General features: G+C 42.4%; 2 protein-coding genes across 6 annotated transcripts in view; one reads left to right on the top strand and one right to left on the bottom strand.

Moving 5' to 3' along the window:
- Positions 1-2525, top strand: part of ADAMTSL3 (ADAMTS like 3) — a 185350-nt gene extending 182825 nt beyond the window's left edge. For all 4 annotated transcript variants that reach the window (XM_064157735.1, XM_064157734.1, XM_064157733.1 and 1 more), the window contains one exon: positions 407-2525. In XM_064157735.1, the coding sequence (XP_064013805.1) occupies positions 407-516 (110 nt within the window). In that variant the 3' untranslated portion in view covers positions 517-2525. The remainder of the gene's footprint in view (positions 1-406) is intronic.
- Positions 2526-4407: 1882 nt separating this feature from the next.
- The window catches only part of IQGAP1 (IQ motif containing GTPase activating protein 1), a 54470-nt gene continuing 38824 nt past the window's right edge, over positions 4408-20053 (bottom strand). For both annotated transcript variants that reach the window (XM_064157749.1, XM_064157750.1), the window contains exons 23-38: positions 19689-19897; positions 18713-18868; positions 18395-18558; positions 17397-17621; positions 15972-16112; positions 15798-15882; positions 13400-13632; positions 12063-12195; positions 11653-11755; positions 10577-10712; positions 9972-10059; positions 9612-9824; positions 8433-8599; positions 7418-7540; positions 6396-6504; positions 4408-5561 (exon numbers count right to left, since the gene is read on the bottom strand). In XM_064157749.1, the coding sequence (XP_064013819.1) occupies positions 5448-5561; positions 6396-6504; positions 7418-7540; positions 8433-8599; positions 9612-9824; positions 9972-10059; positions 10577-10712; positions 11653-11755; positions 12063-12195; positions 13400-13632; positions 15798-15882; positions 15972-16112; positions 17397-17621; positions 18395-18558; positions 18713-18868; positions 19689-19897 (2399 nt within the window). In that variant the 3' untranslated portion in view covers positions 4408-5447. The remainder of the gene's footprint in view (positions 5562-6395; positions 6505-7417; positions 7541-8432; positions 8600-9611; positions 9825-9971; positions 10060-10576; positions 10713-11652; positions 11756-12062; positions 12196-13399; positions 13633-15797; positions 15883-15971; positions 16113-17396; positions 17622-18394; positions 18559-18712; positions 18869-19688; positions 19898-20053) is intronic.

A 20053-nucleotide genomic window follows, 5' to 3' on the forward strand; every position in this document is an offset into this window, starting at 1 on the left:
AAGGTAAAACTATCCTCTCCAAGGAGCACTTCGTAACCCCAGGGTGATTTTTCTCAGAGTAGGCCAGTTTGATACTAAAGCCTCAAAAACACTTCAAAGAAACAAGATATTTAGGAAGTTGTCTTATACAAACTTCCCTAAGCAACTGTGCCAGTTGTGACTCATAAGTCTGAGCAAACTGTTAATTCCTGAAAGATGAGGTAGTTTTCTGAACCAGACAATAGATGAATGCAGTCAGATCACACTTCTTGTTTGTGACCTAGTTAAGCTTTGAAGCCACTGTCGCCAGAAATGCAAGGTAAAATGATTACAAAGGGGATCCATCAGTTGTTTACAGTTAGGATGATCAGTTCTGGTTATCTCTTGTCCATTATAAAGCCTGCCAATGTTTAAATATATTTTTCAGAAGGTGAATGCAAGGACACAACTCACTACTGTACATATGTCAAGCAACTAAAGTTATGCTTGATAGACACCTACAAACAAAGATGTTGTCAATCCTGTCAAGAAATGTAACTCTTCTGTGGGAAGTTCATGACGCTGCAGTGAAGAGATGAGAAGAGAGGTTCATTAAGTAGCCTGCTCAAAGTATGTGCTTGTAAATAAGATATCAGTTGTACTAGTTAAATCGAAACGTGGGGCTGATGAAAAAACAGTATTGCAGACTGATATGCTGGGCAGGGTCTTTTTTCCTGGGAACTTCTATTACCCACTCTTTGCAATGGAACTTTTAATGTTTTAAACATTTTTGTGTTGGGATTAGGAAGATAATACCATGGCATATCATCTGTAACATTTTACAAGCCTTCACTTTAGAATTTTATCAGGGGAAAGAAATACTAAAAGCACCAGGCAGTGCTTGCTGTCCTTAACTTATGAGAAAAACAAAGCCACAAAATCTTGACTTTTGGAATGCAGTAACTATTGACCCTGAGCTTTTGGCTTTATCGTTTTATAAAACTTAACACAGTTTTAAAATGCATAGAAGCTGTGGCTTGTAGCTGTAAAGGTTTTGGCAGCAACTTCATTTTCATAAACAGCTTGAGCTTAAGGGTTGATGTCCTAGGATATGTTTTACTGATCCTAGCTATCAGGTGGACACACAGAAGTACATTTGATTTTTCATGCTTGTATTTATGTGCATGCAGGGACAGACTTTGCAGATGCTAGGACTATTTTCAAAACAGCAGTAGATCTGTTTTGGATAACTGAGGTGTCATTTTCCATTGTTCCTATTCTTCTGCTCCAGTCACTGAAGTAAAACTGAAGTTCTGGCATGATTAGATTTTACATCAGACACAAGGCCTCCTTGTCAGAGCTGTGAATGAAACATTGGTGAGGAATGTTCTCTTGCACATCAAGTCAAATGGGGAGCCAGTAACTGGCCAAACACAGCTGTCAAATGTTCTGTCTTGGATCAATTTCCTCCCCCATCTCCCCATTAATGGGGCAAAATGTCCAAGGAAGGGTTATTAGTTATGAAGAGAGACAAGTGCAAGAAATCTATTCTGAGCAGTTTTCCATCAAGATGACCATTAACCACCTGAGTCTTTTGATAAGTTGTGATTGTCACGTTCCCAGGTAAATCATTTTGCTTATTGTAGACCATCTTCTTAGGGCTGTGAGCAGAGAGAACCCCACAGGAGGCAGCAGATGGATGGGTTTGCTTTTGTAGTTTCTCAGCTACTGCACATATTGGAAGCCTGAATGCTTATGTTGACTTGGATCTTGTGTTACACTATTGAACGGTGTTACATGCTAATTAATGGGTGTGCTGTAAGAACAGGTGTAGGAACAGCATCCCTGTACCATTGGTTTGCATCACTGAAAACCAGATTAGCACTACTGTATAAAAAATATTCAATGTGGGCTATCATGTCCAAGGCTAATTGCAAGAAGAGGATATTCCTGATCATTACCTTTTTAATCAGCAATGGGTCTTGATTCTTTAAGCAGTTTTTTAAATTAAATCTTTTGTAAGATACATTTGTAGATATTTATGGTCTGATTTAAAAGTGCAATATTTTGTTTTGTACAGTGTTTAATAAAGATTCTTGGACATATATTTTTTCTTATTACCAAAAATTCTTTTTCATGGTTTTGTATTTAAACCTAGCCTTAACCCTAAAGGCCTAATGCTAATTCTAACCATAATGGTCTAGGTCTAACCCTACCCTAATGGCCTAACTGTAACACTAACTGTAATGGCCTAACCCTATCCCTAACCCAAATCTTACCCCAGCCTGAACTCTACTTCTTTCCCTAGCCCAAGCTCAAATCTTAACCCAAACCCTTATGAGAGGAGGCCTAGATTATCTGCATGGGTGCAGGTGTTCAAGCACTTTGAGTCATACTCCATGAATATGTAATAGGTAGGAGGAATAATTGTATTAGGTAGGTGTGACTGTGAAAGCTCCTGTATAAATAACCATGAGAACTTCACCTTGGGGTGCCCTGGGACTTTTGGGAGCCATCTCTTAAAGTTGCCTTATCTAGCATTAAATAAATGGAAATATTACCTCTTGTCTTAAGAAGTTTTTTGATTTTGGCAACCCCAATGGGTGTCTGCTTTTGACCATCAAAAGCTCCATGGGATCGCAGGATTCCAGCCAGCACTGAGGGATGACTGAAAGAACTTCTGATTCCCAGACCAAGGAGCCCTGGAAGAGGTAAAGGCATTTCTTAAATGGAAACTGTGCTTGTAAACTGTGCATAAAGTGTGTAGAGTTGGGGTTGGTATGCACCTGAAGGTGGGGAGGACCCCAAGTGAGAGAGGAGCAGAGAGTCTCCAAATGCTGCCCAATTAAACTGATTCAAAAGAGCACCTGGGTGGGCCAAAACACATCTCAAGGGGAAAAGCTGTGCAGAAGGGGCAGGAAGTTTTGGGTTGTTTTGTTTTTCCTTTCAGGGCACCCAAAAAAAATCTTGAATTTATGTGGGTACCAGCCAGAGTACTGGGAAAAAGCTCATGAGTGCTAGCCCCAAGGAGGCCCTAGCAGGCACTGAGCAATGACGGGGTGGCACAAGCGGCGGCAAAACTGCAGTACCGGCAGGTAAACACCAGGTGGCAGCACTGAGCGGTGACGGAGCGGCAGAACTGCAGTACCGGCAGGTAAACACCGGGTGGCAGCACTGAGCGGTGACGGAGCGGCAGAACTGCAGTACCGGCAGGAAAACACCGGGTGGCAGCACTGAGCGGTGACGGGGCGGCAGAGCTGCAGTACCGGCAGGTAAACACCGGGTGGCAGCACTGAGCAATGACGGGGCGGCAGAACTGCAGTACCGGCAGGTAAACACCGGGTGGCAGCACTGAGCAATGACGGGGCGGCAGAACTGCAGTGCCGGCAGGTAAACACCGGGTGGCAGCACTGAGCAATGACGGGGCGGCAGAACTGCAGTACCGGCAGGAAAACACCGGGTGGCAGCACTGAGCGGTGACGGAGCGGCAGAACTGCAGTACCGGCAGGTAAACACCGGGTGGCAGCACTGAGCGGTGACGGAGCGGCAGAACTGCAGTACCGGCAGGTAAACACCGGGTAGCAGCACTGAGCGGTGACGGAGCGGCAGAACTGCAGTACCGGCAGGAAAACACCGGGTGGCAGCACTGAGCAATGACGGAGCGGCAGAGCTGCAGTACCGGCAGGTAAACACCGGGTGGCAGCACTGAGCAGTGACGGGGCGGCAGAACTGCAGTACCGGCAGGTAAACACCGGGTGGCAGCACTGAGCAATGACGGAGCGGCAGAGCTGCAGTACCGGCAGGTAAACACCGGGTGGCAGCACTGAGCGGTGACGGGGCGGCAGAACTGCAGTACCGGCAGGTAAACACTGGGTGGCAGCACTGAGCGGTGACGGGGCGGCAGAACTCTAAAAATTAATTCCTTTAAGACAGAGGCAGGGAAAAACCTCAACCACCAAAACCAAATAGCCTAAAACCATCATACACCAAAAAAAAAAAAAAAAACCAAGGCCAAGACTTTTATCCCATTTTAGGCATCTTGGTCAGATTTCAGTGGAAATACAGGTCTGAAGTATCACAGTTTCAGATGAAATGGACCACAACCACATTTCTTGGTTTTGGCAAGTAAATTTGTACCTTTAAATATGGTCCAGGCAGCAGCAGGTTGAAATAATTGCTTCCCAAACGACTGCAGGGCAGTTATCCACTGGGATGTTGCCACTTCTAAGGCTACAAGTGTCATTCACAAGTAAGACAGATCTAAGCTGAAATAATATTCAGTGTAGATCAGAGATAAGGGAGATTGAGTTAAATCAGTAATCAGGACAGACACCACAAGTGACCTGTGAGTACCTTGAAATTTGCAATTAAGAGAAAGGTCTCTTTTTCAGTTTTTAAAAACAAATTGGGGGTGAGAGTGGAGCAACTGAGGAATTTAAAGGTCACGTGTAAGTTTAAAGAGCCTCTGCGTTTTTATTGGAGATAGCAGAACAGCCAGCACTGCCCCCATGAGCTAAGAACCAAACAAAATAGAAGCAGACAAACCCCTGAAGTTCTAAGAGAAATGGGAACTTCAGTATAGCTAGAAAAACTCAAGGCTAGCCTAGTTAAGATAGTCTTCTTCCTTTGACAAGTCTGCAGGTAGAACCTAGCTTCTGTTGCATCAGAAACATATATAGAATATTGCTCTAAACTGAAAAAAAATGGTTTTTACATTTCAAGTGCTTTGCAAGCAACACTAAAAAACAAGGTCTCAAGAATTTTTTGGTGTTCCCTTCCCCAAAAGGTTTCTTTTCATCTGCAAGTACTAGTAAATACATTCCACAGTCCCTCTGTTCAAGGGTCTATCAGTTGTGATAAACAACCCAAGAAAACCAGGACACTGTAGCTGTTCTGTGTGGCTGGAGCACATAACCACCAAGAGCTCTGCAGCCATCTGTGACAATTCCTCAGATGCCAGTGGTTCTGCCTGGGGAATTGGCCACTAGGAGCTGGCGAACAAAGGGGTAACCTGGACATTGACCCTTCTTTCTTTATTTCAGTCACTGCTGTTAGAGTTTGAATACAATCTACAAACCTTTTATACTTTCAGGAAGAGGTAAACTGCGGGGCAATGGCAGCATTCTCTTGGCACAGACAACAAAAATTCGAGCCTCACAGAGTACACAATTAAGCAAATAAAGCATCCAGATACCCTAAATATACTCTTAGTTTAATCCCCAGCGCCATGTAAAAATACAATCTAAATTAGCTGCTTTTCAGGGGACCTTCAAAGTTGAAGATAAAGATCATAAATAAGCATGAAACCAACTCTCTGTAGACTCAGTCAGGGTTGTCAATTCATAAGAGGTTCTTAGTCCTCTTTCAGAATGCATTTGATACATTTTAGCACAGCATGAGCATATACTGATACATAGATATGTCACTGGGAGTCGTATGTGCAGGTTTCTATCTGTCTCCTCTTTCACAGACTGGCTGGCAGAGGTTGGTTACTTCCCATAAAATTTCTTATTCAGAAGAAAGATGAGAAGGTTGACATTCACTTTTGCTCTGTCAAACAACTTCATGACCGCAACCCCTTCGTACTGCAGCTGCAAAAGATCCTGCCAAAGAGAAGACCTTTATGAGCAAGGCATGCTCAAGAGCACAGAGGATACACAAACCCCTGTCAAGCAGCAGGGTTTTGAGAAGTGTCTGTCACAAAGCACACAGCCTAAGACAGAAATACAAGACTCAAGGGATCTGCTGGTACCTGCATGAAAAATGAAGTCACTCCAAGGCATTTAAGATCTTATTTTTTCTCATCTATGTAAAAGAAAATATCTCGAAAAAAAGAACTCTCCAAAGACAGCACAGGCAGAAGGCCCTTCTAAGGAAGCTGTGCTTCAGATCTAGCCCTCTCCCTGCACAGCAAACAAAGCTGTTTGAACTTCTAGAAAGGGTCTCCTAGGTGCCTAACTATTACCCAGGAAACATGGCAGCATCTAAAAATCACAGCTGCTACAGGTCTCAGTGAGCTGGTTTAGAGTACTGCAGTCCAGAGCAGAGAAATAGGTGGCAGCTGTTTAGGATCATGCACACAAGGCCGAGTCAGTCTCTTGTGCCTTGATGTAGGCAGTGTTCCTAGTTACACTTTGCTCTTCTCAGCAACACACCTGACAGCAGGAACAGGACTCCCTGCACTGCTGTAGCCAGAAGTTGAAAATGCATGCATTAATTTCGTGTGGGTACTTGGAACTAAGACAGACTAAGGTCAGGCTCTCATTAGCACAGAAAGGGAAGCAGCCTGAATCCTCTATCTGTGGTGCACCCACTGCACTTGTAACTGATGAGTTGTTTCTGAGAGCATTTTCCAGACTGCTCAGGTAGAAAGCACTTCACTGTTTTGATGGCAAACAGAGCTTATATATGGCACTATGAAACAGGACAGATCTTACCTGATAATGTAGCATAAAGGTTTCCATCTGTACTCCCATGAATTTTGCTTTTACCTCAAAATCTCCTACTTCTTCTGTTGGGCTGATTTCAAATATCACATTTTTAAACCTGTGAAGTTTGAGAAAGTCAAACTGCAGTTCAGTACTGAGTATGTGCTTTCTACTGCAAACATACAAGATGAAATCCGAAGGGAAATTTCTAAGAACTCTTATTGGCTCTTTATTCTACACCCACACTTGCAATAGGGCTGTAAAAGCTGACCAGACTCAATACAGCAACAAAGAGAAGCCCACCAGAGACTACATCTGGCAGATCACAGCTTCACACAAGCACAGCAGCAAATAGACATGTGACTACCTGACACTGAGCAGCCTACTTCAGTACTGTACATCCAAGCCTTATTTAGTGCAAAGTACAAAACATGATTTAGGGTTGAAAAAAATTAAGTTTAGTAACAGGCAACTTGGGGTTGGAAAAAAAAAATATGCAGTAAGAAGCAACTTCTCTGTGTTCCACAGATGATGCATCAAGCTCTCAAGAGCAGCACACTGCCACTAGACAAATTCAATGTAACTTGATTTTTCACCAGTGAGGTCTATTAAACATAGTGCAGCAATCCACCTCAGGTACTCTTCCACGACTGTGGGAGTGCCAGGGAAGGGGTGGGGGAGAAGAGGAGGCCATGTTCAAATCCCAATACACTTCTGAATCAAAGACCTGCATTGCTTCAACCAGAAAAAGAGAGAAGCGAGAAGTGACCACTATAAAGGTTTCTTGGCTCCAGGGATGCCAGCCTACATCACCAAAACAATTTCTTCAGCTTTAGTAGCTAAGACTACCACCAGTGCTGAATTCCAACACCAAAACCACAAGACAGTCAATGACTATCTCAAATAACTCTCAGGGTTTCTGTTCTCCAGTTGCCAGCACCTAGACTAGTTCAAAGAAAGAGACAATAGTTCAGCATATCTGCCTGACGAGGTTATTTAGCTCTGAAGAGCTGCCTTAAGAAGATACTCACTGGTTGCTTTGCAGATCCTCAATCTCTAAAAGCACTCCCTTCTCATGAAGCCGAGCTGCTGTATACTTCAGAGAAATCTTTTTACTGCTTTTGCCTTTCATCTCTCGAGGCTTCTTAGAGACTCTGGGATTAAAAAACAAAACCCAACACTATAAATAAACAACAGATCAAAACAAAAAACAAATGATGATCAAGCAAGTGAGGAGATTTCAGACAGCAAAAAATTAATCCTGTTTGGATGAGGGGATGGAACCAATAGAGCTAAATCAACTGTGACTAATGCAGCTGATAAAAGATGTACTTCTACTAGTGAGTTTATCTAGAAGGCACCTGTAGCTCAGATCAGGTCTTTGATTCTCTACCAGTAACTCTTACCCTATGGAAGAAAAAACAAACAAAAACCCAAACCACTCAACACCAAACATAACCACTTGGTACTCCACAGAGAGCACAACCTCATCAGGCACAAGGAGGGGATCTAGTGACAAATGACATGAAGAAGACTGAGATTATTCAACAACTTTCTTGTCTCCATTGTCACTGGCAGTTGTTCTTCCTGCTTCTCACTGGAGAGGAAGACCTTTTTGTTTTTTCCTCTCCAGAGAAATCTGAATTGTCCTGCACTACACCAATGAACTTCATTCAGGATATAAAGAGGACAACCTTGTGATCAATACTTTCTTCATGGCTGTTATTTTCATTCTCTGATCCTAGAAAGGATGACAGGATGAACTGACTGAGCAGCATGTGCATTGTCTGGACAACCTGCTTCATTCCCCTCTACACTCTCCTCTCCCAGAGGGAACAATATTCTTTCAAGTATGTCTTTTTGATCCCATTCAGGGCACTGTCTTCTCCCAATATTTTCCTCCCTGCTGCTGAGATGCTTTCCCTAGAACTACTGCTGTGGTAAAGAGCTTGTCCAAGGAGCTTTCAGCAGATGGCATTATAAGTCTTCCTAGGAAGAACTTACACGTAGTTACACAGGGCTGTGGCACAGCTCCAAGATACTTACTTGCCCTTGCTGGCTAGGTTATCCAAGCAGGTTTTGATGTAGCTTTTGTAATAATCCACTTGTTCCCCATAAAAAGTAGCTTTGGAATTCAGGGCACTGTATGTCTGCTGCAGCTTCACCAGCTCTGCCTTTCTTCTCTGGCGGTATCGACGCTGATTTCGGATATCCTGTGCCACAGAGAAAGAGAGACAGAGACCCAACAGTCATTCCTGCTCTCCAGCTGCTCAAGCCCAGAGCAGAGTATTTGAAACAAACCATCTGATTTTGCTTAGTCTTGCTTCATGCTACAAACTGGAGCTCTCAGTTGCACTTCTGCCAGTTTAGGTGTCACCACCTCTGTGTTTGAAACTAACCAACCCTACACAGCAGTTCATTTGAACCTTCTAATGTCTCTCAAACTTCAACCTTTGTCCAAGCTGCAATGGCTAGAGTGGGCAGCAACAAAGGCAGGCATCAAATTTTGCCACCACTGGGTATGTAGGAAAGGTATCCTACTGAACAAGCACTAAAACCATAGCAGAACACAGATCTCCTTAACTTTGTTAGTCAGCCACCTATAAGCATGATACCTTAGTAGCTGAACAAAAAATAATCATGTATTCAAGCTTCCTTCTGTCTTCATTTCCAACACATATTAACAACAGAACAATTAATTATAACTGGATCCCTAAAGGCAATAATTAATTCATTTTCTATATATCTTCTTTGTAATGTGTGATTTAAAATGCATTTCCACTACAGCAGTGCACAATGGTGTTACCTCACTTCTGCAAGCCTTTCCCAGCTCCCCCCTCTACCATTTAGGTGTTCTTTATTCTTTAAATAACCATTAGGATGCCTTTAACTCATGGGCAAAACTTCCTCGAATAAATTTGTTAAAGGTGCAACTTAAATTAGTGAAAAGGAGCAGAAAAAAGAAAATCAGATATCAGGACTTCCCCCCCAAGCTACAATGCTCTTCCTTAAAGTGCCCAAGATTCTGGCAACACTGCCTTTGGGTAAAACACAAATGTGCTGTAAAGGACTTCCCAAATGCCAAGAGGTGAAAATGCTGTAGCAAAAGGTAGGCTTCGTATCTGCAGATGAGCAGTGACAAAAGCTTGCTCCTCCTGAAAACTCATCCTGGTTTCACGTGGGAGAGCTCCACTTAGATGAGCAGGAAACCACTGACTGGCCTACCTTTGCGATGTCATTAATTAGCTCCTGGTATTTATTCTTTTCATTTACTGTCCCCAGTTCTGTTAACTTCTTCAGGCCTGTCTTGATTTTGTCTTTTTTTCCTTGAAGACTTAAGTTGCCATCTTCCTTTACCGAGACAGCTTTCTTCATCTTATCAGGAGTTTTAGCATCACGGATGGCTCTTTTCTGCATAGCTCTTTGATGCTCTGCTTCCTAGGAAGAAACAGAACTGAACATTACAAGGTCATACTGAAGCGAAACACAAGCAAGACACAAATGCAGATTCCAGGTATACCCACATATGTCTAGATAGATGACAATTTCCTAGCATAAAAAGAATGCAGGTAAACAGCTTCATACTTGCTCTGAGGTAGCTGGAGTTTCCAAGATTTCAGTCAGCGTCTCTCCTGGCTGGAAGCGGATTACATCAACAATTAGGCATTTTGTGCTGCAAAGAAATCAAGGAGAATAGAGGGGGGGAAATAAACAGAAAGAATATCAAAACAGTGTTCTGTTCTGCAGTAATACCAACATTACTGCTTGATCTCAAGTCAGATTAGCACTGGATGCAGCTTAAGGTAGTCACCAGGCTAGACCAGACCCAAGCCCTAAGAAGTACTTTTTTGACAGAGTGCTATCAGAAACTGATTCCCTAAAAGGTTCACCTGTGTGAAATTTGGTAAAGCAGGTAGTAGCAACAGTGAATTTGTGCAGCCAGGAAAAGCCTACAATAGTAAGTACACTTCAATACTTCCTAACAGCATGACAAATTGAACAGTGACAAAGAATTAACATGAAAAGCAGCTGCGGCATTGAAAGGACATGACTACAAGTTCAGTCTATATGGAGTAACAGTCTCACATTTCAACTACACTTTGATTCTCTTATTTTCACATGGAGATTAACTGAAAATTCAGGTCACTCACTGTCTGGAGAAACATAACAAGTAATTACCCCCTACTCACTTCAGCAGAATTGTCCTGGCATCCATTTCTGCATTCTCATCACCAGGAACATCAAATTTGTTAGTGAGTGTGAGAGAAACCTCAGTCTTGGCTAGCATTTCCCGGTTGGGGTCATTGATGTTGCCAGACCCTTCACCTGTCCAGCAGAAAGAGTTTACAATTAAATCAGGCTTCATGTTCTTGCCTACTAGACCTCTGTGATTCTTCCCTGCTTAACAGACCACAGAAAAACTACACTGTTCCCTATACTGTCAAAAGGATTTTTCAAAAGCCAAACCCAGATTTTACAAAGATCACCTCGAGTACCTTACAAATGACCTCTTCACAAACCTCAGAGAGTGCACTAGCCAGAAAGGCACCACAGAAGTCACTAGTTCATAAAAGATGTGCATTCAACACTGTCTCAGTATCTTTCTCTCTTCTGAGTAGCTGACCTGCCAAAAATACTTTATAAATAAAAACATGACGATGCCTCAATGTCCATGTCCTCACTAGAAGGAATTTTCAAAGCTAAGACCAAACCTGTAATCCTCTATTAAGACAAGCAAGTAATCCTGTCAAAAGGAAATTGTCTTGCTCTAATTGTGTCTGAAGTCTCCTCAGAACAATTCTTAAGATGTTTCCCCTCCCAGCCTCATTCTCATAACGAGAACAGTCAGTCCTTGGAAGATCCTCCTCAGGGAAGAGATGGAGTCCTCACGTTGTGCACTCTTCAGATTTGGCTGGGCAGGGTACTGGGCCATTCTGTTTACACTGTGATTTTGACAGGAAAGTTTGGACCAGATGACCCTTGAGTTCCCTTCCCCTCTGGTATTCTATAAAACAGCTTCCACGCCATGTAACAAAACCCATCTCACTATCAGCATGTCTGCTACAAACTTCTGAAGTGGGCGAGGTAATGAGGGTGGGAAGAAGAGAAAGAACTCCTGGGTTTTCTTCAGGTAACAAATTCTGCAGTCAGAATCCACTGCTGCTTTTTAGCATGTCTGCCCTGTGATGATTCCTTTGTTTCTTTACCATGCTTCGAATCATTTAAGTAACACCACAGATTTCCTAAGTACAATAAACTAGACAACCTATTAAGGACTCAATCGTAGGAACTTCTCCAAGATCATCCAGCAGCTCGTGAATGGGATCATTGTGCTCAGGAGCAATTGCATCTTGATGGTCTAAGAGCAACTAGATGAACAGAAAGAACATTTATGTTGTTAAACATTAGTTATTCTCTCCTAGAGAGTAAGACTACATCACTTTGAGCTGGTAACTTTTCCTAACAGATATTGATTCACTGCACTCCAAAGCAGCAGCAGCATTCAGAGCTGTGCCATTACTACATGCACAAATGATTTCAAAAGAAAGTTAGAGAAGCCACAAGCAAATTACTTAATTCTGTATTCTTATTCTCTATAAAGGTATATGATCTTCACATTTCAGCCAGAAGCAGCATTCTCTTTGTAAGGAGCAACTGTGACCAGTGTATACTTACGGTGTGTGTGTTGATGATTTCACCAATAGAAATATAAATAACTGGTTTAGTGAGAGTCACCAAGTCAGAATATTCATCAATATTAAATTTATCCTGCAACTCAGGAACCTCACAGGCAGCCTGAAAGAAACGTCTTCAGGAAAAAGGAGAAGAAAAGAAGGCTCAGAATGACCCCAAGAGTCAAGTCAAGATCAAGAGCATTATCTCCCCATGACAATCCCAAGCAGAACCTCTCTTTTTTAGGCTAATGGTACATTGTGGCATGCTACAGTTTGTCAGCTTTGGTTTAACACATCAGAAGGAACCCAGTAAATTACTGATACTGGCCATGTTAACATTGCCTTGTTTGTAGCATTCACAAGACCAGCAGTCTATGGCTCTGGTGACCTTGTTCACACATCCTCCTGGCTCTGCTGCAGTAACAGTCCTTGCTCCCAGCAATCTCTAGTTGTCTTTCTTTTCCAAAATATGAGAGGTATAAGATGGTCATTCTCTAAGAGAACCTTACTTCAACTACATGAACAACTAAATGTCAGCCTGCTTTATTCCTGATTCAGTATGGGTGTGCCCATTCTAGTTGTCCACATCCAAAGTATCACAATAAACATGTGCAAAGGTAACATTTATTCTGGAAACTTCTCAGTCACAGAACCATAGAATGGTCTGGGTTGGAAGGGACCTCCAAAGGTCATCTAGTCAAACCTCCCCCCCAGAGTCAAAATACTTGACTTTGCAATCTCACTAACATACAAGGTATCATTCAGGTACATAGGGCTACAAAGATGACTGGGGACTAGAACATCTCTCTTATGAAGAAAGACTGAGGGACTTGGGGCTTTTGAACCTAGAGAAGAGAAGGCTGAGGAAGGGTTTTATCAGTACTTAAAAGGGCAGGTGTCAGAAGGATGGGACCAGTCTTTTTTTAGACCTGCCAAGTGACAGGACAAAGGGGAATGGCCACAAAGTGAACACTGGAAGTTCTATTTGAACATGCGGAGGATCTTCTTTATTTTGAGGGCAGTAGATGCCCAGAGAGATGGTGGGGTCTCCATCTCCGCAGTCATTCAAAACCCACTTGGATGCTGTCCTGTGCAACCTGCCCTGGCAAGGTGGCTGGACTCAATCTCCAGAGGTCCCTTCCAACCCCTATCATTCTGTGATAACCTATCTCTAACATTTATGGCAGTTTGGAGTGTCAAACTGCACTTGTTCCCAACAGAACATGTCTCATTTGACAGAGATCAATTTTGAATATGACAAATGAGTCTGCTACCCCTTTTTCCATGCAATATCACCCACTGCCAAACTCCCCCACTCAATCAGCTAAAGCCTCCTACCTGAATTTCTGGTAGGACTGCGACAGGTACTCATTAATGATGCTGAGGTGTGCATTGTCTCCCATGAACATTTTATTGGATGCAGCATGCTGCAGCATCTTTGCGATGGAACCCAGGTTCCTGCGTTGGTCGGTGGTCAGCTGGCCCCCAGCTGAGAGATCGATGATGTCGAAGGCGTCTGGTGCCACAATGGCTGGGTTCATGTAGCGGTAATACAGCAAGTTGCCAACGATCTGGTAAAAGTTGAGTGGAAGAGAAATGCATCAAGAAACAACGGCACAGAACACAACCAAATTTCACTGAAACTACTCTGTGCTTTGATAAAATTCTTTTCTTGCAAGCCAGAGACCCCTTCTGAGACAAAAGTTCTGCTGTGCTGCTGTATACAAGAGTATCCTATCCCAAAGAATCTACAGTGTCAAATAAAGAAATAATAACTTCTTTAAAAAATCATTAAGATTCAGTAGGATGCACACAAAGAGGAAAGACAGAGCACAAGTAGTCACAGGATAACACAGCAGCAGATACTTCTATGCATAGAGACTTAGAACTAACTCACAAACACGTAAGGACAGGAGACAAGTTAACAACAGCCTACTGATATGAGAATGAGAAAACCTATCAAGAAAATTAAATGTAACCGAATCAGTCTAACAGAGAGCAGAAAGAACATGGTATAGAGGAACCTGGTAATGCAGTCTCAATATGGAACAAGAGCTAATCCTTAGAGAAGCAAGCAGATTCGGCCACCACCTCCAGAAAGGCAAAAACGGTAAGGAAGTGTGGCACACCAAGGAGCCAGACTGATAAAACTCTTTCCATTCCTTCTCCAAAGCCCTTTCCTTAATCAGAATATTTTTTTTCAGTATGACAGCACTGTTTTCAGGCACAGACTCCCAGTTAGTAACTGAGAAACCACTGAATTCAGAGCTAAAAAAATCAGAAGTACAGAAGACATGCAGCATTTGATGCTTTAAAACACAATTTCCTGAGTCAAATGTGAGCCACAATAAACCTCAAGGGACCAAACCCAGAGATGCCACATTATCCATGCGCTCACAAATACACTTCAAACTTCTATTTGATGTGCTGCCAAAAGTAATTCCAGCAATGAAAAGGCATTAACCCAACATGCTGATATGAAGTGGCAGTTCTCACACTATGTGCTCTAAGATTTTTCTGGCAGTTCACAGAAATTTGCAGAGGGCCAAATTTTTGCTAAGCTGTTTGCCTCGTGCCTTTAATGCACAGAAGAGATTGGGGTCTGAACAAACAGCTGAAAGCAGAGAGAAAAAACCCTAACTAGCCATTGCTGAGCAGCCCCAGAAATACTAACTGCTTTCAGTGAGGTCATGACTTTGACAATGGTTTCACGCAAGCCCCCGCTGTACTCTCAGAGATTATGCTGTGGAGTAACTGCAGTCAAAGTTGTCTACTAACAGTAATAAGAACAGACTTCTGTGAAAGAAACTGCTCTTAAAACTTTCAGACTTGCAGGACTGAAGAACAGTCTATTATATAGATAGCTTTGGTTGCTGCAAAAAAAAATTAATCTATTAGTAGTCATTGCAAGTGACTGCAGATTTGACTTTTACATGTCCAGGTACATAGTTTCCATGAGGATTAATGAAAACTGCAGCTTTCCACCTAAATTTACAGATGGAAGAAATTAATTCACCTGCATAGAAAGAATCGATGTCTCAGAATGGGAAAGCACAGAACTAGAAGAGAGAAGAAAACAGCATTCAGATTGGTAATTATTTTGTAATGAAGCAGAGGCAGAGAAGTTTAAGAGATGTCAAGTATTCTAAGACCCAAACTTTGGTTCATTAACAAGCAAAGCATTCATGGACATAAAGGCCTTTCACAATTACTAGGAGCCATAAACCCAACATTATACTCAAACTGGCTACTATTATGATCTTTTTAGTTCTCCAAACATACTGAAATACAAAACACAAAACTGACTGAACATCATGGAAGTGACTCTCTATATGTTGCTGCCAAAATATCCCAGAGAAAGAGAGGGATTAGGAGTATCAATATTTTGCATACAGACTTTTTAACTTGACAGCTCACTGTCAACATACCAGGTAAACCAAGGTTTACCTTCTAGGACCCTGGGTCAGAAACCTAAAGAACCAAATGCCCAAGATACCAAAAGCAAAGCAGAAGCAACAGGATACCTCCTTCCAAACAAAACATTCTACCTCAGGCGACCTATACAAAGCTAACAATCAAAAAAGCCCAACGTGAAATGCTGTCTATCCACAGAAGTAGATAAATAAGGTTTACATATGTGCTCCTCTCCACACATACACCCAAAGAACAAGAATGAGATGTGCTTGTCACAGCCAGTTTGACTGACAGTCATTCACCAAGCTGTTCAGATGCTCACCTTCAGAAGCTCATCCTCGCCAGCATCAGGAAACTTCTCATGCAGGGAGTCTTTCAGTACCTTAGCAATGAAACGCATTCCATAGCTTGGAGAGAAAGAAAAGGGCAAGTAAGACTGATGCAAGCACGAAGCCTCCAGCTTCTCAGGGGTAGTACTGTGGTGAGCCAGACTCACGGGATTTTGTCCAGGGAACTAACAATGGCAGACAGAAATTTGTCTGTCACACTCCTCATGTTTCTGATTGAGATGTCCAAGCGCGTCCTCACTTCATCATGACTTAGAGCTTGTTCAGGTGTCACATCGTACGGCAGTTTGCTGTTTGAAACAAATCAAACATCAGGGTGAGCATTCCTCAGCATACTTCAAGAGCATCTAGCTACACAAGGAAACAAGATTATATTTGCTCAGCTGCCAAAAGCTGTGCACTGCCTTCAATTATCCTTTTAGGCACTGGAAGGGCTGAAGACTTCTTGCTTTTACTACTTCTACTCTCCTTTACAGTGGCCACTGTGAGAAAAGGCCCAGCTAACTCAAAACTATCTTTCCACAGCATGCACACATGCATGCCAAACAAGAAAGTGCCAACTGTACAATGTACTGTTACTTCAGTTTGCAGATAAATCGTTGAAAAAGCAAGCTCCATATTTGAACATAACGATTTTGGCACAACTGGGTTGTCTGTGTGATTCCTACACACACCAGCAGCTCAAACGGTATCCATCAAATCAATGTAACATGCTAGCGGCAGGAAGCAGTGCCCATGAGCAGTCATACTACATTTTCTCCATCAGCTGAAATGACTGCATGGTACTCCAGTGAAGACAGACAGAAGAAGCAGGTAACTTCTAAAAGCATCTCCTAAATTTCATGTAACAAGAATGATTGAACACTCATCGTCACCTGCATTTTTAACATGTCCAGGATTTTGAACTAGACACAAGGCAAGATAAATGACTATAAACTGCTTTGAATGGGGAAACTCACTCATCTGTATGTCCCCACTTTTTTTTTTTCTCTAAAGTATGTTAAAAAAACAAAACACAACCAACACAGCACAACACAGTAAAAACCTAGAGTTTTAGCAAACTGCCTACACTGGAAGAAAAAGAAACCAGATGACATGAAAAAGATCTACCACAATCCAACTGTCATCAGCAGTTGATACTAATTAGAAAGATGGTAGGAGTAAAGGAATAGCAATCTTGTGCTGCTCCTCCAGAGAAGGGGTTTTATTGACTTGGAAACAGTATCTAAGGTAACACAACATGAACAGATAGCAACACTGAACCAATTCTCAAATACATTTTTCCACCATGATTTCGATTAGGTTAGAGGGCATCTCACAGCTAAGGCTGACATAAGCAAACACCCAGGAGCATTTCTTCTTCTATCTCCTAATGAGATTCCCTTTCAACACCCTCAGCACCGCTGCCAGCAAATGATTTTTGGAAGTCTCAGATGTAAGCCATCTTGAGGCAAAGCTGGTATCCATTGGAGAGATGCATACAGTGAAGTCAAGAATGGTTTGGACAAGTTAACTGAGCAGTGCAAAGCAGACAAGCAACGTTTAGAAAAACACAGCAGTAACACTTCCCATACCTGGCCTCGCCAGTTTGAGACTCCATCTGGTTAACCCAAGACTTGTAAATATCCACTGGATCAGTTTTGATGTTGAGCGATTTGTCCTCGATGATTTCCTTAACCACCGGAGCCAGGATCTGCCTCAGGGCATTCTGACCACGGGCACCACGGTTGAAACTTACCACCATTTTAATAACAGTAGGGTTCCCAGTCACTATTTCGTGTATTTGGTCTACTTTTGACCTGAAGAAGAAAGAATCTACATGAAATGTAAGGTATGCATAATTCTGGCAGCTTTAAATATCTCTCTTGGCATAAAATAAACTGTTGAAGAGCAATTGCCCTCACAAAGCATTTCCCTGTTTGAAGCATCAGTTTGAGGGGAAAACAAGTCTCTCGTAGAAGTTTGTTTCAGGGTACACATCATTTTCATGGTTATAAAACATTCCAAAGAATGCTGAAAGAGTAGTTCCTCCAAAATGTTATTGCATATTCTTCACAGCAAGCTGGGCAGCTCTGCACTGTAAAGAGGTGAAGTGGTGGAACACTGAGCTCAGGGGGTCCAACCAGACAAACCAAACACACCCTGGGACAGGCAGTGTCCCCAACACTGACAATAAAGCCTCTTGATTTTAACCTCATCATCATCTTTTGGAAATCAAAACCAAAGAGCTTTGAGTCAGCTCACTGCCTAGCTTGTAAAACCTGAGTTTGCAGTCTGTTGGAGATTTACAACCAGGTACTGGAGAATTGAGATTAGACTCAATTTTAGGATAAGATTTGCATTATGTTAAAAGCAGCTGCCGTGTTGAGCAGCGAAATATTGAGTAAGCAAAACCCCTCATCCAAAAAGGACATACTCAACTCTTCCTTTATAGACTATGTTAAGAACAGATCTAAAATGGGAAGAAGGGACAGGTGAGCATTACCTGCCTATCAAGTATGAGGCATAACATGAAAATTGCCTCAGCCAAAATTGAATCAGCAGCAAGAATGTGCTGTGTGCTACCACCTACTTGATCTCCTCCTGCAACGCTGTTTGGAAAAGCCGCAACAAAAGGTACTCCTCTCTTTGATTGGAGGCGTAGTTGTACAGTGTGAAGATGACAGAATCCATGAACTTTGTGGATTTGTTTTGAGGCATCTGAAAAATCAGCTTGGCCAAGTAGGTCGGGTTTGTCTAGAACAAGAAATATCACTCAGTGTTCACATCCACACAGGCCAGTGTAGCTAAGATCAGTGGAGGTTCAAAACCACAGCACATAAGCAAAGTCTTGCATGTCTTGGCACAGTCTATGCCAGGAGGTTACCTAACAGGGTTAGAAGCTGCTTACCTGAAGTAAGTAGAATAGATGCTGATAAGCTTCCAGCTTTTCTCTCTTTTCTTTGCTCAAAGCTTTCAAACCTCCCCTTTGTTTGTTTAGCATCATCATGTCAGAGAGCTGTTCCTTGTTCTTCTTGGTAAGTTTTTTGCTATGAGAAACAACATCCTGAAAAAAAAAAGAGGACAAATTCCACTCTTAAATATTTTGTAACAGGCTATATTGCAAAACAGTGGTATCTGAGAGCCCATTTCTCTTGTACAAGGAAAGGTAGGGTCAAAGTAGGCCTGAGGCTAGTAAAGAGAAGCATTATTTGCAGCAATTTCTCCAACTGGAAGCACACATTCCGCTTTGTCCTAAACTCCCTGAATTTGTCTATGTGCTCCAGCAGCAATGGCACTTCTTGCTGCAGGCACCAGCAGCCTCCTCCCGAGAGCAATTCCACTACACCAGCTGAGGAGCCTAGTGCCATGCCATCCAGGACCAAATGAAAAACTGGCTAGAACTTCAGCTTGAAGAAAATGCAACGTTGTACCAATAAGAGGGCTTTTTTTGGTGAAATCAAGCACACCAGATAAGCAACAGAGAGTGCCTTCTTTAACTAACAAACACCAAATGGCATCAGCATGCTCCCTGCCTCCAGAATTGTCTCCCTCCCTTCAGCTTAGGGTGTGCCACTTCTTTAAACACCAATCAATAACAAAATGGTTCTTTAAGCCTTCTAACACACAGTCCAGTGCATTCAAGTAGGGTCGAGATAGTCTGGTGCTTGTTTGTCTCTTTTTAGCTTCAGGTCCTGTTTCTTTTCCTCCTAGCAACATATATTAAATTAGCAGAATGAAGCAAGACCGTGCTGGGAGTAAAAACTGCAAGGCTGGGGAAAGGTTTCTCCACCAGGCCTGAGTGACTGAGACCCAAAGCTCACCACACTAAGTACTGCTGCGTTCATTTCAATCTGTAGTTGGTCTCTCTGAAGCGTATTTCCTACCTGCAGCGTAATTTTGTTTTTCACTAGCAGCCCAATTTTGATGTCCATGAGATTGAGGTCATTTTCCAGTTGCTGATTGGATCGGATCAAGGTTACAACTTCCTCACGCAGTCTCATTAGCTCAAGCTCCTCCTGAAAATCTTGGTCGCTCTGGTCAAGCAAGTGGACGAATTTCCGAACCACAGCCATAGGTGGGTTTTCAGCATTAACTAAAAACAAGCAAGAAAACATCATGTGACAGGAAACAGAAGCAAATATATGCCTGAACTACATTTAAAATGCACAACAAGAGCAGCCAGAATAAAATTAGCATCATTCCTCACATTTTTAATTTCTTGGTTTGAGTAAATCATGAGAACAGCAAA

Source organism: Pogoniulus pusillus, chromosome 17 (assembly GCF_015220805.1).
Source record: "Pogoniulus pusillus isolate bPogPus1 chromosome 17, bPogPus1.pri, whole genome shotgun sequence".
Lineage (NCBI taxonomy): Eukaryota > Metazoa > Chordata > Aves > Piciformes > Lybiidae > Pogoniulus > Pogoniulus pusillus.